The 23,681-nt window shown below is 41.9% G+C and overlaps 2 protein-coding genes and 1 long non-coding RNA gene across 4 annotated transcripts in view; all 3 read right to left on the bottom strand.

Moving 5' to 3' along the window:
- esyt1b (extended synaptotagmin-like protein 1b) overlaps positions 1–4,077 on the bottom strand; it is a 39,443-nt gene extending 35,366 nt beyond the window's left edge. The window contains exons 1-5 of the mRNA XM_076267744.1: positions 3,360–4,077; positions 2,441–2,482; positions 659–793; positions 474–547; positions 237–309 (exon numbers count right to left, since the gene is read on the bottom strand). Coding sequence (XP_076123859.1) covers positions 237–309; positions 474–547; positions 659–793; positions 2,441–2,482; positions 3,360–3,713 — 678 coding nt within the window. The 5' untranslated portion in view covers positions 3,714–4,077. The remainder of the gene's footprint in view (positions 1–236; positions 310–473; positions 548–658; positions 794–2,440; positions 2,483–3,359) is intronic.
- Positions 4,078–10,310: 6,233 nt separating this feature from the next.
- On the bottom strand, positions 10,311–15,653 carry zc3h10 (zinc finger CCCH-type containing 10). 2 transcript variants are annotated; one of them, XM_076268207.1, is made up of 3 exons: positions 15,585–15,653; positions 11,518–12,814; positions 10,311–11,344 (listed from the first exon to the last, which is right to left on the bottom strand). In XM_076268207.1, the coding sequence occupies exons 2-3, from the start codon at positions 12,676–12,678 to the stop codon at positions 10,838–10,840; spliced, it is 1,668 nt and encodes a 555-aa protein (XP_076124322.1). In that variant the 5' UTR covers positions 12,679–12,814; positions 15,585–15,653; the 3' UTR covers positions 10,311–10,837. The 2 variants fall into 2 exon arrangements, with proteins under 2 accessions (XP_076124322.1, XP_076124321.1); XM_076268206.1 differs by having other exon boundaries at positions 15,487–15,637.
- Positions 15,654–16,545: 892 nt separating this feature from the next.
- On the bottom strand, positions 16,546–17,723 carry LOC143103660 (uncharacterized). Its single transcript, XR_012982936.1, has 4 exons — positions 17,660–17,723; positions 17,532–17,558; positions 17,063–17,085; positions 16,546–16,896 (listed from the first exon to the last, which is right to left on the bottom strand). It is a non-coding gene; the product is annotated as an uncharacterized LOC143103660 (long non-coding RNA).
- Positions 17,724–23,681: the final 5,958 nt, after the last annotated feature.

The raw sequence follows: 23,681 nt of genomic DNA, 5'->3' as shown, positions 1-23,681 counted from the left end.
ACTTCAGTTGTCCAATGCGTTTGTTTTCGAAAGCAGAAGTGGCCGCAATGACAAGAATTATCCCTACTAGACCATACACATCTCACTCCTCCATTGTTTCGTGTTCATCTCAGTGAGCGTTATTCTAGGAAGAACAATGCTCGAGGCAAAACAAAACAAAGCAAAGCCTAGAGGGCCAGCTCTCAATCACCACTTGAATTCACTGACAATGCAAATATGGATGCAAATCAACCCACCTGGATTCCCTTCACACCTGCTTTGCAGAAATACCTTTTCACCTCCACGTTAATCTCAACATTGCCAACGTAGCTGTGATAGGGAGAGGAGACATGGATATGTCAGTGAACTAAGGAAACACTATGGTGCAAATGCAGAGTATACACAATTATGTGTGTCTTTTTACTGTTTTTTTTACTGTACATGTCGGACATGACATGATGTTATGATAAAGATAGAAATCAGTATAAAATCACCTGATGTAAACATCCAGTAGAACTTGACCTTTGTCATTTTCTGTGTGAGCCTTCACCCCTACAACCTTCATAGACTGTGACACACACAGACAGAAAGATGAAAAATGATTAATTGAATAGAAAACACATCTGGTGAAATTTTGCTGAGACAGTGTGCCATGAATGACAGGGCTTCAGAGTTGCACCTTGTCTCCCATGTCGATTTTGGTGAAGTTGAACGTCTGCAGGTGGTTGTTGGATCCGCGTATGGCAGGAGCAATTGTGTCTATCAGTAGCTTCTCCAGATACTGACCAATGAATGGCCATGCCTGCTGTAGCACCTGAGAGATGTGAAGAGTAGGAGAGGTCCAATCAGTCAAACACACACAGACACACCACACACACACACACAGACACACAGACACACACACACACACACACACACACATATACACACACACAGACACACACACATACACACAACAACAACAACAACAAAGGCATGAAACTATGTAATTTAGTCATTAAACTTTTGTCAAACTCATGTCAATCATGTGAATCCTCTGGTATTCAACCGTCTTCACTACTTTGCACCATGCAGGAATCCACCCAGTATCCAAACATGCTCAGTATCAAACAGATCAAATAAAAATGTTCATAACAGGCTTGCTACCATCAAGTGTCAATGAGAGGCAGAGGCTGCTGTATGAACAGAGCAAAGTCAAGAGGCATGGAGCACAAGGCCTAAAATAAACACAATTATCTATGCACCGATGACTCGTGTTCTTGTGTTTAGCGTCCAGAGACATGCAAGACACTTCTACACAGGAGTACCCGCTGCATTTACAGTGTTTACAACGCTGTCATGGAAACACTTCCTTGTTTAAGATTTTGTGGTTTTCAGTGATGCAGAAGTAGAAGTCTGGAAGAAGACGCACTGTTGTTTTGCATAGCCTAACTACTAATGGAAAACATGTGGCACAGCTAGTCAGAAGTGAATCAGCAACAGGCGTATTGGTCCTTCTATATAAAAAAGCATCACAGAAAGACTACTTTACTTTACTTTTTGTAATCAAACTCTCAAATCGCTGGTTTGCCAGAAAAATGTTGCTTGTGCCTGAAGTTACACCATAAATTCAGTCTGGCTTACTTAGTTCTATTCTTAGACTAGGATCCTGAAGTCTGAGTGGTGTGGAGGGGGTGAATAAATGCTAGCATTCGATTGGTTTTCGGGGTATCCACTTCCTCCTCCTCCTTCCTGTGACTCAGCCAGCACTAATGTGGAAATGCTAACAAAAGAGGCTAGTGCTTTAGCTGTAGCGCTCCCCAACTCCCTTCTATGGAGGGGATTAGTACAGGAACAGAGGCCACGGATAGGTGGGGGGTTACATGGTTACATTGGTGCATATCACACCCGTTGCTAGCCATTTATGTGTAAACAGCCGCCCCATGGCCGTCGGTCTATCAGCACAGCAGCTGCACCATGTTAGATTTGTATTTTTGTGTGTGTGTGTGTGTGTGTGTGTGTGTGTGTGTTTGGGGTGGGAGCTTGTATGCGCACATGTTCATATTTGAATCGTCAAGAGCTGACTTTGTTGGGCAGCACAGTTCTCTGGCAGCCTCGGGGCAAATTATGTTCCAGGATATAATCAGCTGAGAAACTTGAGATGCATTCGAATAAGGTGGGGTTTGGTACAGGGTGGTTTGGGTGGGGTCTAGGTAAAGTAGTCTGGGCCTGTTTCGAGTTGGAGAAGAGGGCTCCAACATCAGTGTGGTGTGCGTAGTTTTTTTAAAATGTTTTTATAAATTTCAAAGGTCAGATTTCCTACAAATGAAGACAATGTTTTATTGCTGGTTAAGGATGACGGTATCTGCCTCTGTGTCTAAATTGAGCCTATTGTTTAAAGTTGTGCAATACATTTCATTGTGGCAAAATGTTGTGGTGCAATGACAGGAATTCAAAGACGTGTAAAGGTGAACTAAAGTACCTTATTCAGCCACTCCACCTTTTCAACATCTGGGAAATTGACCTGCAATAGATACAAATGTCAACATGTCAAACATCAATGTCTGCAGTCTTTTCTTTTGAATGAAAACATTTGGGCAACAGATCCTTATTCATTTTCATGGTCTATAAAGAGTTAAGTAACAGATGTACCACCAAATGGATCATTAGTGATGCTGTTCAACAATCACTGTTGCAGAACTGAATTCATCTTTCTCCAGCCAACTACTTCAACAATTAATGTTCAGTTTATTTATAAATGGAATAAAATTGTCCCTTCCTTTCTTTCAGTGTAATACACTCAGTGTATTACACTGGCCCCACCCATGTCCCCCCTCCCATACAGAAGTATCTAGAATTGCCAAATATAGGGACAAAGATGGGAGTGTAAAGTCTAAAAGTCATACAAACTTGCTAGGGGGAATGCCAATAACCCCCTGCAAACAAGATAGGGGTGGCTATGTGAAATGTCTTTCAAAACCTACACAGACAATTGATTACAATAAGCAAATCTATATGATTTAAAATATTAGGCCACTCATAATGTTCACTGAGAGTTTGGTCCTTGGTGAGTTTGCCATTCGGGAACCCTATCTGCCTTTTTGTAACTGTAAATGGTACGAAAATGTCAACTGCAGTGATCGATTCTGCAGTATATGGATGACATAATATTAGGATGAACACGGACAGTATCACAATTACAGTACAGAAATTAAACCAACAGGAATTAGACATTACATACTGTAATATAGTTTCCTTAAAAATAGGCCAGAGGCCCTAGCTATCCTCATGAAGTTATAGCGGTCTAGATGAAAGTGTTTTGGTTCATGTGTTTACTGCTCACAAACCAAGAAAGTGTAAAAAAAATTGCTTTGCGGACGCTATTTTGGAAATGTCCTTACCCATGCAGGAAGGTCCCGTTTGCTTTTAAATACTTTGGTTGATGTGTATTCCTGCTCATTACTCAATAAGTGGATAGCAGACCTCAGTCGTGTCTCTTTAGCTTCGCGTGTATGCTTCCAACCGGAATAGACCATAAGCCCGAACACCACCAAACTGGTGCTTATTCGATAATACCCAGCTAAGTATACTGGCAGAAGGGCACTCAGACATTTCCCAAAAGTCCAGAGGACAGCCGTTGCGCTTATTCCTGGTGTTTTTTGGGTCTCTATTTGGCTGTCGGTTGCATCTTCTCCGGACAGGGCCGTGTTCGCCTTGTCGGTGCCTTTGGATCCATCTTGCCCCGCATTCTGCATCGTGGCGACTGGCGAGTTTAGCAAGTTCACAGCCTTAGCAAATGAAACGTTCTGAAAATAGTTTACCAAAGTCGGCCTAACGGTGTTCCAGACCTTCAGTATTGTTTCCCGTTTCGACGCATGTTCAACGAGAGAAACTGGCTTTAGCGAAAATACCTTACTCGGTGCCAATTCTTAATTCTGCGTGGCATGCCAGCTGAGTCAACACGAAAGTATGCTGTTTTATTTCGTGACATTTACCTCATACCGCGCACCGCTAAAGCTTTTCGACCCAACTGGTCGTTGTCTACCTCACTGTATGACACGCCCAGTTAACTGCAAGTTAAATGGGCCAGACAGATGCAAGATGCCACTGCGCTAAGAACAAGATGCAATGGCAATTTTTCAGTGGGTGGGCGTAGGATGCGGAACGGGAAAGGGCGCACTTTAGAGGATGGAACAGGGATCCAACAGTCTCCACCTTTTTTGAGCAGACGGACAGTGACAGATGTAAGCAAGAAAATGTCATTGCCTGGCTGCAAATAGTCACTGGAGTTTAAAACTGTTAAACATTAAAAACGATAATGAACATATACCGGCCATGACTGTATGCCTAAAAGCCAGATAAAATAATCTTAAAACAATTGTAGCCTATTCCCTGTAAATTAACGACTTCCATTGACTTCCTTTAGTGCAGGGCAATATGTAGCAAAAAAGGTGTTTGGAACATTTCATATAGATTTTTGCAAATTATGTTTTTTCACTTCTTCAGACCCTATAGTTTGCAAAACTACCTGTTTCCAATTTTTTCCCGGACTGCAAGGGTCCAAAATCCAAGATGGCGGATATATCACCAAAAATTGCAAATAATCGCCTTTTTAAACATTTTAAATGGATGTTAGGTATTATCATTATAAACATACATTTTCTAATAAAATGTAATGACTTAGGTAATAAATATGACCATGGGTGACATGAGATGTCATGATGATTGTCAACCAGTGATGGGTGTAACCTTATGCTATTTATTGGCATACCCAGAAAAACACATTGACTGATTTAAAAGTTTCCTTCACATAACCTAATAATCATTTGAATTAAAGTAATGTTCTGCACTCACCCCATAGATTCGATTAGAGTAGAATAGATTCAACTTTATTGTCATTGCAGAGTACAAGTATGAAGACAACAAAATGTGGTTTAATTGCGTCTAACCAGAAAAGGAGAAAAGTGCAAAGTGATATAGTATAGTATATATACTCTTTTGATCCCGTGAGGGAAATTTGGTCTCTGCATTTATCCCAATCCGTGAATTAGTGAAACACACACAGCACACAGTGTACACACAGTGAGGTGAAGCACACACTAATCCCGGCGCAGTGAGCTGCCTGCATCAACAGCAGCGCTCGGGGAGCAGTGAGGGGTTAGGTGCCTTGCTCAAGGGCACTTCAGCCGTGCCTACTGGTCGGGGTTCGAACCGGCAACCCTCCGGTTACAGGTCCGAAGTGCTAACCAGTAGGCCACGGCTGCCCCTAAAATTATAAAGTACAAAGTATAGACAGGGTGGTGCATAGACAGGTCAAGAAATAGTTGAACCTGAACCTGCTGTGCGCCTTATGCAAGCATCGCTTGCCCTGGATGGCCTCAATGGAGGGGAGTGAGGAATGCGTTGGGCAGTTTTCACCACCCTCTGCAGTGCTTTTCGGTTGTGGGCAGAGCAGTTGCCATACCAAACTGTGACACAGTTGGTAAGGATACGCTTGATGGTGCAGGGGTAGAAGTTCACCAGGATCTGAGGAGGCTGGTGGACCTTCTTTAGCCTCCTCAGATAGAAGAGATGCTGGTAAGCCTTATTGATCAGGGTAGAGGTGTTGAGGGTCAAAGAGAGGTCCAAGAGATGTGGACACCCAGAAATCTGAAGCTGGTGATACACTCCACTTCAGTCCCATTGATGAGAATGGGTGTGTGTGCTAGCTTTAGACTTCCTGAAGTCCACAATGAGCTCTTTAGTCTTCAATAATTCTGTTAACAGCAAGCCTAATGCTGCCCACTACAGCTAAGTCTGCCTTCATCATGAATTGTGACTGGTTTCAGAAACAGCATCCTCTGAACCAGTGTTTTTCAACCACTGTGCCGGGGCACACTAGTGTGCCGTGAGAGATCATCAGGTGTGCCGCAGAAAATTACCCAAATGTCACTCACTGGTCCAGAAAAGCAACTGTTGCATCAAAGAATTTATAACCACATGCTCTCATTGATTGTATGATTGCACTATCTTTCGGTATGCAGGCATTGTACAACGGGGGCCTCATATCCAGTATTCACAGAATCATCACATATCCAATTCATAACAACAATTAAATTAGATATAGTCAGCTACAAATGAAACAGAGGGCGCTTGTTTTATTGAGCAGGTCTTGCATAGAAGCCATAATAATGCCATATCTGTGTATTATTTGAAGTTTTAGGCTATGGTATGTTTATTTTTTCTTCACACAGGATGTTAGTGTGCCGTGGGACATTTTAAGTGTTAAAAGTGTGCCGTGGCACAAAAAAGGTTGAAAAACACTGCTCTGAACAATCTACAGAGAGTAGCTCAGTGCAATTAACACACACATTGGATAGCATCTTAATAGATGGCATGGCTGTTGTGCAGGAGGTGGTTGTCAGGAAAAGTGACATACTGTTGTCAAGATCTGGCAGAATGCTTCTTTGAAAATGCTGAAAGTAAGGCACGAGGCTACAATGACATATACTTATTATTTAACAACTATACCATCACAAACTCCATGAAAGACAGGACGAGAAAGGTCCATACAATGGGAAAAGCACATGATAAGGGATACAAAATACAAGACTCTACACCAATCAAAGACTTTAAAGCTTTCCTGGGATCGAAGGAAACCAAAGCCACACACAAAGGTGGCAGTAGCAGTAAGTCATTTTGGCAAAACCCCATATATCTACATGGCACACAGATGTCTTGGTGCTTGCCCTTCGCAGGGTACCAGACATCAACAAAGACAGTCTCCTTATGCACTGGAGAACGTCGACAAAAGATACAGCCTAGAAATCTTGACGCACCCTAGCGGCAGCAAATGTAATTTGCAGTCAGGGTAGTCTAGCAACTCTCCGTTGGCTTGTGAGGTGGAAAAACCAAACTTCGCTCAGGGCAATCACATCGTGTATAGAGTCGGTGGACCTATTGGGTATTCTATTGTATCCTATCCTATCAGGAAAAAGAAAGTCAACCGTTTGTCCCGCCATTTACCGTTTATCCCGTGGGAAAGGTAAGGTTTCTGTTTCAAGTTAATCAAGTCATGATGGTGTCATTAACACACTTTGTAGGCTTGTAGGTCCTCATCCATCTCCAGACGTGTTAGCTGGATGTAAGAAATTTGTGTGTCAGCTCCTCAAAACATGGTTTTCAAACAGCTAAAGCTCTTCGGTGGAACATGTTTAAAACTCTAAAACCCAACCAGGGAGTGGAAAAACTCGGGAAAATCCCATCCCTATGATTGCCCTACCATCGCCTATTGCTGTCCCCATGCTCGGATTCCTGCCCGCGCAGCCTAGCGACCCACTATTTTCTCGATGACAACTCCTAATTCTATGGACAATGCATCCCTTACACTGGACTATTTGAACTTAACACTAAATAGGATTCATGCATTATCATACTGGTTATGTAACCATCCAACCACTTTGTAACATATACCTCAGGCTCTAAATACCATGTTCTATTCTCTGTATATAGACCCTACTGTCCTGTAACTGACCCCAGGCAGATGGGTCAGGCCCTTGAGTCGTGGATCTGCTTGAGGTTTCATCCTATATGTTTCTCCCATTCTTGGGAGTTTTTCCTAGCCCCTGTTACTCATGGGCTCTGTCTGAATGTTTAACACTGTAAAGAGTGCACACAGGCAGGGGCGTAGCCAGGATTATTTTATAGGGGGGGCCAGCTGGGTCCAGACTTTTTATTGGGGTGGCACTTGGGAATCAAAACTACAATATGAAAACTACTCAAAAAGTTTTGAAGATTAGGATACCCTGTTTTAATAATGGCAATAAATTGTGTAAAGCCAACACTGATACACAGGTCCATTCACAGACAACCTGAACAGTTTGTTGTCCACTCCAACACATTTTCCATAAATAGGCCAATGCTATAAAAAGTACATTATGATAATGCACCTTACTTAATCAGTCATATTCAAATGATGTTAACTCAAAGAACAACAATAAATACTACAAATATGGTATGCAGATATTTAATCTTATACTGATGGCAAAACTATATTTCTTTCTGTTATCCACTCCAAGTACTTGGCTGTAAGTAACATGGCTCTGAATTAAGACATTAACCCTTAGAACCCTAGACTGTTTTAAGGGCTTTTTCACTACCAAGCATTTATCCTGGTCATTGTAAGTGCCATGCACAAACAAGAACAATGAGCCATGAACAAAGTGAAGGGAAAAAGGTGTTTCTTTGTCGAATAAATTGGGATGCAATGTGAGTCTTGAATTGGATGCCATGTAGGAATTTGCTAGGATCTCAAAACCGGATTATGAACATGCTATGCCATAGAGAAACACATTATAGCGTTGGATGAACATGCTTTGCCACCACAACAACACACAAAAACGTGGGGTAATTAAGTCGAGCTATATGAAGTTATTATTTTGATGTCACTTCGTCTGTTTTATAACCCAGAAGGATGTACTTGGTATCAAATGATAGCTCTGTGTCTCCTCTTTCATCTGACATGCGTGGCATATCCGATCACGGGTTCGTGAGTAGGGCCTAATTCAAACGAGAGTATGGCTGTGCAGCGTTGGTTTTTGTACATGATGTTATTTTGCAGTCACGTTGTCTGTTTTTATAGCCCAGAAGGATTGATATACTTGGTACCAATGGATAGCCCTGTGCCTCATCTTTCTTCTGATATGCCATATCTATGCGATCACGGGTTTGCGAGTAGCCTAATTCAAACGAGAGTGTGGGTGCGCAGGTGAACTAATATGAGCAATTTGATTTAATTTCATGATTTTTTGTATTGTCATACTTAATCGCACAGACAAGTGTTTAGTCTCGTTGGAAAGCCCCACTTCTGCTCTGTCACGCAGTTAAGGTTTCATCTCGTTGCAATTACCGGAGCAATGTAACAAAGAACTCAGGCAACGCAGCAGCCTGCCTCTGCCTGACCAGCTATGGCAAGAACCACACGCAGTCAGCAAATTATGTTTTTATAAAGTAGCCTAGGTTAGACACTGTTAGCCTACTTTTATTGGAGCCATCCGGAGATATGTGCCTAATATGCTTGCATTTCACCCGAATATAATCAAAATATTTTTGTAACAGCGTTACCGCGGCATCCGCTTATTTTTGATCAGCCTCACACGTCAATGTCAGAGCCTACTTAACAAGAACAGCCCAACGCAGCTCACTTTGCTATGATTCGTGTCACATTTTAACATTTTATTAACATTAATGTTCCAAGTCATCAACTCACCTGTTGTCACTGAGGTTAAGTACTGTCAAGTGTTTTTAACAGATGACTTGAATTGTCCCCTGCTGCTGCTGCACTAGGCCTACTCACGATTTGATTAGAACCGTAGGCTACACTTCCTTTCAAAGTACCGTTGAAAACGGCAGCAATCTTTTTTTTTTACTTTTCACTGAACGGAGCTGGGGGGGGCCAGCAGGGTGGCCAAGCTTTGACCAGTGGTGGCCGTGGCCCCCCATGGCCACCACGTAGCTCCGCCCCTGCACACAGGCAAACAAATGTTTGGGCACAAGATACAGTGCCTGCTCCAAAGATTCTTGACTCACTATCACTGGGATGGAGACAAATTGTTGATGGGCAATGGGCTCCTGTTCTGTCAAAACTTCCACCAGCACCAGAGGCTGTTGTGGAACTTGTGAAATGAAAAACGATGGTTCCATGCTATCCATGTGGGGTTACATGCCCACCAAGTTTCGTGTACCCCGGTCTTTCAGTGTCCCGGGAATCCTTGTTGGTGTACGGTCACTAAATGTACACATACATTATTTTATTGTAAGGCCCCCCATGAACGAAAGTTCACAAAACGTGGCATGCACTCAGAGGGTGTCATAATGATCCTACACTTTCAATTTCGTGCAGTTTTGACCATGTCAGCCAGAGATATTGTGATGAAAACACCTAATTTTTTGCTTTTTAATTTTTAACTAGGTGGCGCTATACATGAAATAAGTGGTAATGGGATGGGTTGACATGCCCCCTTAAGACCAACATACAAAAAAAAGGTGGACCTCCTAGGCCCTATGGTTCTCGAGATATTCACAGAAAACTGTCTCCGGCCACCTACAGAGATTTGAGATTAATATAGTACCTGTTTTCGATGATTAAATGCAGATCCACTCTGGGCCAGACACCAAGTAATCTGTTCCCGAAATTCTTGGAGAGGTTCCTAAAGGTGTTGAAATTGATCTACAATTGGAATGCTTTGCGTGAATTCACATTGTTAGGAGCTTCCTGAAGGCATACACATATAATTATTGTACTGTAAGAGGACAGGGTTTTAATGTCTTCTGGCACAGCCAAAACAATATCATAAAAAGTGCTGGACGCCATGTTTGTGACTGTTCATTTTATGCAAAATACCAAACAAACTCACAGCCAGCCAGAAAAGAGTCAATAACAAATGTGAAACTCAAGCTCCTGGTAGCATAAAGTCTGTTTGCTTATTATTACTAATGTTGTCCAAGACAATCTGTTTGTATTAACAAAGATTCTTGTTAAATACTTTTTTGACATTTGCCAACATTTCAATGCCAACGTTTCAGAAGTCCTTTTGGCATACACATATTCACACGTCAAGACATAAAAGGTGTTCACACCATTTCAGAAGCCATCGCCTATAAAGGCAGATCAGGATGAACGTTCAGGTCCTCCAAATAGACAAGCCTTTGTTCTGCCATTGAACTGTCATATCAGAAATCGAGCCACTTTATACACAAGTTTTCAAAACGACTAGCATGATATGACAACAAAAGATAAAAGATAAAGTGTGATGTGGCTCGAGTGTGAGGGTTAATATATGAATATATATGAAGGATCTAGGGCACCAGGTCATTGTCACATGGCAGTAAGTCACGTGGCTCAATGTGGTATCGTGGTGATCCTCATACTCTGGCTCGCGATGGGATACGACACCATCGGAGTGGTAGCGTGACTCATAGTGATGCCTGGCAATGCCTGAGCCATTGACACGGCGACCGGTGCCACAGACACGGCCACTGGCGCCATGGAAACAGGTGGTGCCATCCCCTGAGCAATAGTCTGTGCCAGGGCCGCCGACAGCGGGGTGATGTCGGGGTTGAGGTGGGGTGCAGTGGGTGGGGCAGTGTTAGACGGAGGGGCTGTAGGAGCTCCAGTGGGAGCAACCAGGTCCTGCTGGGTGACGGGTCGAGGCTGCAGGCCAGCACTGCTTAGGGTGGTGTGCGTCTGGGCGATGCCGTGGTTGTAGGAGCTCACTGAGCCGACAGGGGGCGCCAGACTCTGCTCCGAGGGCGCCGGGGTTGACGAGAGAGACATGACCTTGGCCTGGCTCCGGAACTGTGCATTCTGCTCCAGAAGGACCTCATTGGTAGCGATAAGATTTGATACCTGCAGAAAATAAATGAAAAGAATGTCACTATCTGCCAGCTTAAAGTGATTCACATTCTTAAGGCACAACCATTGTTTGCATTCCTTACACAAAATATTTTTTTCCCCATCTACCCTCAAGTGGAGATAAGGTTGATACTATATTTCACAATAAGTTCACCCTATTTACCAACCTGTTTCTTCAACTCTTCAACTCTTCTCCGTAGAAGAGCATTCTCTTCTTCCAGAATCCTGTATTCCAGCGGGCGGACTGGGAGGGTGGCCTGCACCCCCAGCTCATAGTGTCCACCTCCGGCGCCATCGGCGAGCCGAAGCCCCTCCAGCCGTCGTCTCTTCAGCTGAAGCGTTGCGTGGTCCATAGGAGTCTCCAGAGGCCCCGCCTCAAACAGGCCATTCTCAAACAAGGGGTCATACACAGACGCCCGTTCAAAGCGCCTTTGACCAGATGCCCCCATCGAGAGACAGCCTCCTATGCCACCTCCTCCCACACCACCCCCTCCTCCTGGCATGCCCTGATCCCTGTAACCCCCGAGGTTGGAGTACCCCATTCCCATCATGTTGCCACCAGTGGCGCTAACCAGCCCCGACATTCCCCCACAGGCACCACCTGTGCCTCCTACTCCCACCCCGCCGACATTTACCATTCCACTCACTCCGCCTGGACCCATGACGCCACCAACACCGACACGCGTCGGTTCATATTCATAGTCCTTCCTGACGTGACGGAACTTACATTTGTTGCCACGCTGGCATTCACCCTTAAGGTAGTCCCTGCAGATGGGCACTTCCCCGCGACTCAATGGCAGGTCAGTCGGAGACAAGCCAAGCCCCGCAGCCACCTTGCCCCTGAGCCTGAGTGGGAGTTCCCCAGTCTTTTTATAGTAGTCCTCATCCTCCTTAGAGCCATGGACGAACCTGCAATTTGAACGCACACATTCCTTGTTTTGGTGGTCGTGGCAGAAAATGAACTCATTTTTTTGGACCCCCAAGTCAGGCACCTCGTTAAAGTCCGGGTGTCGGAAGCGACAACGTTTTCCTCTCTTGCAAACATTCCGCAGAAAATCTCTGCACACGCCATCAAGGCCGGCACCAGAGCCAAACCCCCCACCACTTCCTCCCCCACAGCCATTTCCATTACCCAAAGCGCCTCCTCCACCCATGGTTGAAGATCCAGAACTACCTCCCCCAACACTTCCTCCAATGCCCCCCCAGCCTTCTCCTGCTCCTCCCAAGCCTGCGCCTGCACCAGACTCTTCACCTATACTTGAGCCCACTCCTGTGCCACTGCCTCCTCCGCCACCACCTGCCAGGTAGGCGCTATCCCGGTCAGGCATGGCGCTTGGCCCAGCATGAGAGGAACGCAGTGGTCATGTGTGTGGGTAAGAGAATGAAGTTTGTCTCTGGAGTTTAGAAGAGAAGGTCTGCACAGGCTGAAGAGTAGCACTCTTTCGTTTTCTCCCCTCCAGGTATCTGTTAAAGAACCACATAAGGCAACAGCACATTCGCTTAAAGATGAACTGAACTGAAAGAATCAACATTGATAATGTGTTGATTATGACAATTAAAAATAAATGACACTAAAAAAATAATTTAAAAAAATCAATACGTAGCCTTTTTTAAGCAACACCAAAATTGCGTTTGTTAGTATTAGAACGCTGCCAGGTTCAATGACGTCACTGGCATGGTAGGACCTGAGAAGTTCTATAGGCAACAGCTGCAGCATATTATGTATACACGAAAATTTGTAATTTTAATGGCATGGGTTACAAATTTGAGCCTGTGAGGGACAGGCCTGTAGTGTCTTGACTACCACTAGATGGGTTTCAGGCTCCAGCTCAACCTTCAGTAGGATCATTTGGGTGAAAATGACTGTGTGGGCGCTGCCGGAGCATGGACACTGGAATCTATCTGTTGCAAAGCAGTGGCGAAACGTAGGGAAAATGTTCAAGGAAGCCAAAGTGACGGGAAAAATGTGTTTATTTATGTATGTGTTTATTTCGGGGGGTATACATTTTGTGCAATGTACAACATAGATACATTTTGTGCGGCACAACATAGGCTACTGTAGACCTAGCCTAGGTCATGTAGAAAACTGGACGAGGGGCGCTTGAGACAGCAACACGCACGCTGTCTCTCTGTCTCCCTCCATCCCTCACACACATACATTGCCTACTGTACATCCTCCACACAACTGCATACTCACTCACCACCACTACATTAGGCCTATGCGAAGGCTACGTGCATATACAAATAAGCTATATAACACGCATTGTCACGTCAATGTAGGCTAACGCAGTATGGACTACTGGCACTAGTAACAGCAACTCACACGGGCTCTCTCTCTCCCTCCCTTGAAACTGTTAAAAACTTCGTTACCCCAAGTTGACCCCAGATACACGGAGGATACACGAGTTTGCCGTTTATTTTAGGCTAACGTTAGTGGAGAGTTTGCAGATTTTTACCTTGTGGATGTTGATATTGCACGAGTCTCTTGGATAGCAGTACTGCGAGTTAAACTCCCTCGCATCAACAATCTGTCCTGAGACGGTGAACAACTGGCTTCAGGGTGAGTAGAAAGGGACATTGGATTCTGTTTACAGACCCGCTGTGGTTTAGTTACCAGCTAGTAAAAGCATTATTATCGATCTGTGATATCGTCGGAGTCATGGTTTACTCTCTATGGTCGGAGTGCTAGCTTGTGGAGTTTGACATAAGAGTGTTTCCAAGGTGTTAGCTGCTAGCCCTTTCCTAGGTTGGATCGTATGGTAGCCTATCTAACACTGGACCTCACCTGAGGCTACTTTGAGATATTATTCCAAAGGAGACAGATAGGCTACTGCACTTAAAACTTTAAACGATTGAACGAACCTTCCCAGACTTTGTAATTGCGACCAGTGACTGCATTGAATGAACGAAGCCGAAGTTGAAACTTAGGCTCCATGGCACATAGACTGTGGGCTCGCCTTTCTATGAATTGAAAAAGACTACAAGCTGTTCCACCGAGTTTGCGATAAAGTAAGCAAGAAAAGGGTTTTTTAAGTCAGGATATGGCAAGTCAATGGCATTTATTCGTCCAAAGTTACAGACCAGTTTCCATAGTGCACATCTTATCAATAGTTTGAATGTCGTGTGTGTTTCTGCTCATTGACAAAATAGCGTTCAGTATGATTCATGCCAAATTAATTTCCCCTGTTAAAGTGTTCGCCTTTGTTTCACTAGTTTGGTTTCATTTTGTATGAGATTTTGTGATGTAGGCTAGCCTATGATAAATGGCTTATGGCCAATATGTAACTCAGCTAGGCCTAATGTTAGTTTCCTCAGCCATGTCAGCTAGCCTCAGACTCATTATCTGCTATGGCTGCTAGTGCTAGTGCAGAGTAGCTTACCATGCCAGTGACGTAGCCGATTGTTGAAATCCAACATGGCGGCGCCCGTGTAACAACAACACCACTTTCAACGTACAATTTTATCCCTTTTAATAAATTCAGCCATTTTAATCATTGTACCAATGAGAAGAAATAAAATACATCTGTTATATCACCTTTACTTCAAATTCCAGTTCAGTTCATCTTTAAGGTCTAGCGGTCGGGATAGGTTGTAAACATAAGCATCATGAGCAGCCATATACCGTAGCGTTACCGTTACATCAGACAAACTTAGAAATGGAGTTTCGACAGCTATTCTGTCATATCCATACGTTTGACACAACAGTAATGCAAAAACTGCGAGATGTAAAAGTTAACAGTAGAAAATAATATCAGACCAGTGTAAGAAGCAAAATTAGCTTAGCCTTAGCCTTTCGCAAACTGAGCTATCGATAGCTCCAAGTTCACTTAAATGACATTTGCTAGTTTGTTTATAGCCTCTCCCCAAGCATCATAACCAGGTGTGTGCATAACAGATACCCTAAAGCATTCACAATAAGATGGTAAACGTATATGCCTCATGGAACTAATGCCAAAAGAAAGTATATGATCAATCTAGCTAGTTGTGTTATAAAAAATGTAGATAGCAACGTAGCTTAGCTAACTAGCTGTTTTGAGTCGCACTGTAACGTTAAGGATATGGGCCTACTAGCTCAAGACGTGCTATGCTAGATAGCTAGAAAAGAGATGTCTTATTAGACAATAAAAACCTCTTACCAAAACACCCTTGCAATTGCATCAAACCAATTCACGTCCAGCTGCATTGTTAGCAGTTTATAGAGGATGGTTATCAATAACTTGTTCCTAGAAGTTACCTTGCCACTTCATCTTGAGAACTCTGATAGCAAGCTGTTAACCACGCGCTAGGTGATGCACTTCCGGACCAAAATCCATCAAAATAAAGGTCTCGTGTTAATTCCAGAGACACGTGAACCTGCTGAGACCATACAGCGCACATGGATATAAACACTATGTAATAGTATGAAAAGCAGTTGGCCGTTTTTTGTTGCCTTAAGACTAATAAACAATAATTAACTAATTAAGGCACTTATTCTTAACTGCACACATTCATTTAAGGCTTTTAAATGTATTTGGCCAGCAGGCGTCACAGTCCATTTATACGTCTGATGAGGTGCACAAAACGCAGCAAATTAGTAATCGGCCGCCAGCTACATTGTATGCCATAATGACACTATAAACCCCTGAATGCAGACCTGAGTTTGACATAAGACAATTCGATGGGCCCCTCGCCCATTTCGACTTAAAATTACCTTTAAATCAGCTTGACCATCCTAGGTCCTTAAAAAGTAAGCTCCATGTTGAAACATACAAAGCACCAATGTAACCGACCTTTGAGTCCCAGTGTTAAGTCATATGATCAGCTAGGCCACAACTTGAAGCGTTAGGTAAATGCATCAAGGCCCCCCTCAAAGCACTTTGTAAGTAACTTCACTGCCACCAATGTGCAGAACCTGCTCAGCGATGCATGGCTACCATTGTGCACCAGAACTCACCACACAGCAGCGTGGTGGAGTGTGGAAGGAATTAATGAGCCAATACACCAGGGAATGATTCAGGAGCTAGCTTGAGTTGGTCAGGTTTGGAATTTAGCCAGGACAGCAGGGAATCCTTACGAGACAAGTGCCACGGGATATTTAATGACCAGTGAGTCAGGACATCAGTTTAAGACCTTATCCTTAGGACAGAAACCCTACCACCATTTACCAACTACCCAAATATATGAGTGCATTAGTTCAGCAAGAGTCAACACATGAATTAAGTGTATAAACCAGAACTTTTATTATGGTCTTTACAGGAGCGCACCAGCTGTGTTGGATAGATGTCATGAGTCCAAAGTAAGCCCCCAAATGAGAGAAATGTCCTGAATTCCCACAACGCTCCAGCTCCAAGTGCTGGCATGAGACTCCTGATGCAAACTGTAGAATGTCACTCAGCACATGGCATGGCGATGGTACTGGTGTTTGCCCTCCTTCCAGGTGCCCTTTGTGCCAAGGAAGTCCACAGGAACTTGAGGACTGGAACAGCGGGGACAGGGGACTCACAGCTGCCGTGGATGGGCCAATCTACTTAGACCTCTGCCTCATCTTTCTCCTTTTACGCTTCAGCCTGGTGATGGAAGAGCAAAGGAAGTTAAGACTACAGCAATACTACACATGTATTCAAGATTGAACATTCAGCAAAACAGGCCATTTGCACCGAGATTCGGAAATGTCTGCAAGATCCCACAGAAAAACAGTAACAGGTGACCAGTTAAACAGGAAATGTTTGTTACCTGCGCATACGCTTCTTCCTCCACTGTGAAAGTAAAGACAATGATAAGAAACCAGACATGACATTCGAACATCTAACAAGTTAATTGCCTACGATCATGCAGGTTACTACTGTAAAACACATGGACTTGTCAATTTGTGAGCCAGTATACCCACGTGTGGAAGTAAATACCATTAGCTAGCATAGCAACATTTGCAGTGCTAGTTTGCCGCATATTGTCTAGCATGGTATTGATTCAAGTTAGCAACGTCTGCCCGTCGTTATCACCGCAAAGCATTATAACAAATTGGCCAACTAGAACACAGGCGTTCAATAATTGCTAAATCGACAAGCTACAATTACTTTGCGTAAGCTACCCACAGTTTTAAACCATTTAACATTGCATTTCCTAACGATGCACGTAACGTTAGCTAGTCAACGTTAGCTTCCTTTACAAACTGCCCCAAGAACAAGATAGGATTTTTTTTTACCTTCGCTCTCATCTTGTGGAGATGTGTCTGAAACGAAACAAGAGATTAAAACAATTGATGGATGATTTTCGTATGGTTAAGATTAAAGTGGATTCAGATATAGTTATCCGACGGCCAGTTCTTCCTACCTCAGCGAGATGACACCAACTGCAAGAGGATGTGACGACGGAGAGGGCGGGAATTTATATGGAAATATTACGTCACACACACGTCTGGCAGACACTTGCAATTTATTATCCCAGAGAATCCGTCATATTGCAAACAATATTGGACTAGTATTAGACTTATTAGATTACAGTGATATTATTAATGACAATGGTTTCCTTCTATTTCTGGACTTCTATAAAGCTTTTGACTCAGTTGAACATGAAGTCATATTGAAAGCCCTCATCAAACTTGGTTTTGGACACTAGCTCAATGAAATTGAAGCCTATGGCACATCTCAAAGGTTTTATGTATCTCGTGGAATTAAGCAAGGCTGCTCTATCTCACCATATTTATTTTTAATAGCCTCTCAACTCCTAGCTCTTCATATTTCAAATAGGCCTAGTACTCTAGGCCTACAAGGAATCTCAGTTGCTGGTAGACAAATTATTAGTCAACTGGCTGACGACACTCTCTTTCTTAAGGATGCTTCCCAAGTTCCACTCTCGTTAGATATCATCAAAACTTTCTCTGAAGCTTCTGGTCTCCACCTGAATATAAAAAAATGTGAGCTTCTGTCCATAAAAGCGTGCTCTATGCTCTATTTATAATATCCCTGCGAGAGATGAAGTTACTTAGGTATTACAATTTTCAAGGACCAAAAGACTAGATCTGCCTCAAATTTTAACTCGATTATTATTAAAACACAGAAAAAGCTAAACTCATGGTTACAAAGGGATTTGTGAGAGGCCGAGTTCTTCTCTCGAAAGGTGATGGCATTTCTATCACTTACAGTGCTATTGCCTTGGCCGTTGACAATGATCTATTGAAAATATAGATAATATGTTATTCAACTTTATGGAAAAATAGCATACACTATATAAAAAAAAACTGTTGTAATGAACCCTAACCACTGTGGGGGTAAAGTGAACTGGATCAGACAATTCAAGCAACATCCCTTTGGAACTTCATCCCCAACTACATCTTTTCACAAGTTGGTGGCTTGGAATTTCTATTGATGTGTGACCTTAATGTTAATAAACTCCCAATGAAATTGTCAAACTTCCACAAACAGATGCTTTTGGCATGGTGTCTCATATTCAAACATAACTTCTCACCACACAAATGCTACATATGGAATAACAGGAATATTTTGTACAAAAATAAATCTTTATTTTTTAACAATTGGTTTGATAACAACATTATTCTTGTTATTCAGCTCTTTGACCCAAATGGTAGGCTATACGGATAACCTGAATTTTTAAGAAAATATGGTATACCTGTAACTAAGGAATATGCAATTGTGTTCGATGCAATTCCATACAGGAATCATAATGCTCTTAAAGGGTATAACTTACCCCCTACACACCTTGCTCATGTAACGGCCTTGTCCGACACTGTTGTGGGTGACTTATGTCTCTCTACAAGACATCAACATAAATAGGAGAATTAGAGCATTATTCCAAAAAGACATTGTTACTGTTCCCTATATTATCCCTTTCTGGAATAGTGTTACAGAGAATATACCATGGAGAAAAGTTTGGTCATTGCCTTTCAAGTATTTTGTTACTAACAAAATAAGAGAAGTTTCATTTAAACTAATTCACAAAATCTACCCTGTAAGATCATTTCTTAAAAATTATAAACAAGATATTGAGACAACCTGTGCTTTCTGCAATATTTCTATGGAGAGTGTAGAGCATCTGTTTTGGAACTGTCCTCACACAGCTACGTTCTGGACTAATGTTCAAAGATTCATACACACTGGTTTTCTTTCCGTTTCAAAGATGTCTTCTTTGGTATGTTTGATAATGAGAAAGAATATGAAGGTACATACTTAATTATAAACCTATTATTCTTGCTTGCTAAGTTTCATATACATAAGTGCAAGTTCAGTGGTGGTAAACCTTATTTCCCTGCCTTCTTGATCGACTTGAACAATTATATATGGACTCAAGACTCTCCAAAAATTCTAAGGCACAAAGAACTGTTCTTCTTTTTACTCTACGACAAATGTCTGATTTTAAAATGTATTTTTATTTTTTCTTCCTCTCATTTGGCCCTGCCTTTGTATGTCTCTATGTCTATCTGAATTATTGTTAAAATTATTAAATTAAACAAGATTTGTTTAATCTTGATAATTATGGTTTACAGCTCATGAAAATCCATAATATCAAAATAGAGTTAAGAATTTATAACACAGAAATGTTGACGAAAGATGAGCGCTCATTATTAAATTATTAATAAAAGAAAAGTGTTTACCAAAGGGGAAAAAAAAGTCATCCCAGAGAATCTGGTTATTGTGACTGGAAAAATATATTTATATATAAGCCTTTAAAACTATTACTAGGGAATTTGATATTCTTTTAGTAAATATTAAAATAATAGAGTGTTTCAATGAAATGTGCAGTGTCAAATGTTTTGAGTAAATTGTCACATGACCAGAGCTGTTTACTTCCTGGTTGCACTTTGAGAAGATGATGACTGTCTCACAGCTCCCAAATAAAAGGTTTTTAAAGTATGTTAAAATAAACATAGGAAAAATATTGTTTGTACACATGGTCTTTAAGGTGTCTAGTTATGATATATACATTTGTAATTATTCAAATGTCTTTGGTGTGTTTGCAGAATGAGTAAACATGTCAACGGTCACAATAGTGAGCGGTGGGATAGAATGTTGTATCTAGATGCACACATACTTCTATACTTACACACACACTCACACACATGCTACACATACTCATAGCCTACATACACACACACACTCACACATATACACACAGATACACATTCACACACACACAGACACACTCAAGGGGACTTCACATTGCACGCTGCTCTCACACACCCACCTGCAGATACACATGCACACACACATACACACACACACCATATACACTAACTCTCACAGCTACATGGACACACTCGCACGCACAGACATACACACTCAGGGTTCTATTTTAACGAGCCGAAACTCCAAACAATGTTAACATATTTTTCATATTTATTTTTGCCATTAGTCTCAGTGTTCATATCAGTGAAAGTCCTGTCAGAAAACCCTTATTTTAACACAAAAAAACCCCCACTTTGAACAACCTTTAATTGAGTAAAATGCATATTCTCCCACCGTGACGGGTAATAAAACACACTTTTTCATCTACTTTTCTACATTTAAAAAAAAAAAATCATTCTTGATTATTTCAAAGGGTTGCTAATAACACATGATTTGCATACCGGTATTTGCATGTTTGGGAAAAATGTGGCATTAAATGGGTTAAAACACACACACACACAAAGCCTTATCATTTAAAGTCGTTATTATTCTAACTCTAAATTTGCAACACAAATGAATATCTCCAAAAATAATAATTTCCTTTTTTCCATTTAAGTCCAACTAAAAACTGCACAGACAGTTAATAATGCTTAGATTTTAATCAGGCTTCCGTAATCATAACCTCCAAGGAAGGTATCTGGTGTGTACTGGCGCCTCTGTGGTGTTACATTGCATTGACACATGCATGCTAGCACCATTTGTTTTACAGTATACAGCTACATGTTTAGCCAACATGTACATGTAAACATGTCAATTTCGCCAGGGGAGATACAAACAATATAATAAAAGGAAGAAAGAAAGAAAACATAACTCAATTTACATAAATTAAAAAAGTACAAATATGTGTTCTAACAGCATTCTTACTGCAACCGTGCATGCTTGCACTTGCACCTTAGCTTTATTGGTAGGCTGACCTAAACAATTCTCTGTGATGTGGGCCGCAAAGAGGAAACAGGCAGAGGTGGTGTGAGGGGTGTTCAGTTCCGTGCATGGTGGTAGGTCTTCACGCTTCGACTGACATTTTGAAACAAGCGTCGTTAACATCTTCACGTGAAATAAAAATGTGGAGTGTTGATCAAGCCCTGGGTCTCATTAATATAGTGACGCTTGTCTGCCAACTTCCCTTAACTTTGCAGGCATCAGGTAAGAAATACTTGTGTTTTTTCTACTATAGGCTAGTTTAATTTGAAAATGTATGAGGATTGCTATTACTGTACCTGCCTCAAGAAAGCTCATTGTTGCTTTAATGTCCATCAAATTCCTGATTGATATAAGTTAACGTTTGTTTGAATTTTTCAATTAAATAGGACAGCATGGTGTTAGTAGGAATCATACACTTTCAACACTTTCTTTTTTTTTTGGTGTTGTAGACCTATTAGTCCATGCCTGCCTACATAACAATCCACAAGACATCTTCAGTCTAAACACCATTATACATTGTATGTGCCTACATATCATCACGACTATAATGTAGACAAGATTTAAGAAATAAAAAGGTCTCACTAGTAGTGCCAGGTGTGGAGCTAGTACTAGACATAGGCCTACATTTTGAATCATGAACCATTTCTAGGTGAAACCTATTTCTAGGTGAAAGCTCCTACAAACAGCAAACAACTACAGGCTACACTTTCCTCCGATTTTTAACCACTCAATGCATGGAGAATGTACCTTTGTACCCTACCCTTCTCCGATCTTTTGGGGGGCCATCTGTGACAATTTCTAATGGGATGAAAACAAAATGTTAGCTTTCACTTTGACATGTTTGTCTTAACATTGTCAGCACATGCACCATTTCTAAATGTGAATTCTGTTTATTCTTAGCTGTTGATGTGCAGTATCCAAAGAAAGAACTAAAACTGATTGAAGGTGACACCATGAAACTGAATTGTACGGTAGTGTATCAGCCGGAGAATTGCACAGAGCTGACAGTCAACTGGTGCAGAAGATCCGACAGTGGTGAATGTCAGATTCTATCTGAGCCGGACAGACAACTCATCTCTATGAATGAGACAGAACACCACAACGTGCGAAACAGAGATGTGATGTTTGAGATGTGGAATATCTCTGCCAAAGATGCTGGGCTATTCCAGTGCCGGGCCTCCTGTGGCAGTTCAAACGCTATGGGCCACCTTGTTACTCTCATCATCGGTACGACAACTCATTATGTGAAAATTTTGTCCATAATACAGTTTGTACAGTATCAATACTTGTCATTCATGCAGTATTCAAACATCTTATGGACATATTCACATGTTAACCTTCCAGTTTTTTACAGATCAGAATTCAGCAGGTAGGAGGACTCCAAAGCCAGCTAGCCGCTGTGGGACAAATCGGACTGACATAGTAGTCCTATTGGTGGCTACTGTGGCCACACTCTACCTGTGGCTGGAGTGTCAGGTAATACATTTGTTCATCACCCTTTTTCAACCCCCCCCCCCCCCCCCCCCACACACACACACACACACACATTTTTATACCCACTAAAATGAAATACATACATAGGAAGGTTTATGGTTTTTAATATGCTACAAGACTGTTATTGTACCTCTTCACATGTGTGACTGATAAGATGTTTTTTTTTTTGTCTTAGATTGTGTCTTGAAGCTGCCTGACAGAGGGCCACAACAGAAGACTCCCATGAAACCAAACAGCACTGTATTTCTTTAGTTATGTTCAGGTGCATCTTACAAAAATAATAATGGAAAAGCTCTTTTTTTTCTGTAATTTTGCATCAAAGTAAAACTTTCATATCATCTGGGGCTTCGGACTTGTAACCGGAGGGTTGCCGGTTCGAACCCCGACACACTCCTAACCCCTCACTGCTCCCCGAGTGATGCTGTTGTTGCAGGCAGCTCACTGCGCCAAGATTAGTGTGCTTCACCTCAGTGTGTGCTGAGTGTGTTTCACTAATTCACGGATTGGGATAAATGCAGAGACCAAATTTCCCTCACAGGATCAAGAGAGTATATATACTTATACTTAGATTCATTACACATAAAGTGAAACATGTCAAGCCTTTTTTTGTTTAATCTTGATAATTATGGTTTACAGCTCATGGAAATCCATAATATCAAAATAGAGTTAAGAATTTATAATACAGAAATGTTGACGAAAGATGAGCGCTCATCAGCTAATTAAGTCAAAACACTAGCAAGTTTCCTGAGCCTGTAACC

Source organism: Alosa pseudoharengus, unplaced genomic scaffold (genome assembly GCF_046254945.1).
Source record: "Alosa pseudoharengus isolate Yale_2024_CS ecotype anadromous, Long Island Sound unplaced genomic scaffold, YU_APseudo_1.1 YU_APseudo_1.1_scf_5, whole genome shotgun sequence".
NCBI lineage: Eukaryota > Metazoa > Chordata > Actinopteri > Clupeiformes > Clupeidae > Alosa > Alosa pseudoharengus.
Note: the sequence above shows the minus strand (reverse complement) of the source record. Positions and strands in the feature narration are given on the sequence as shown.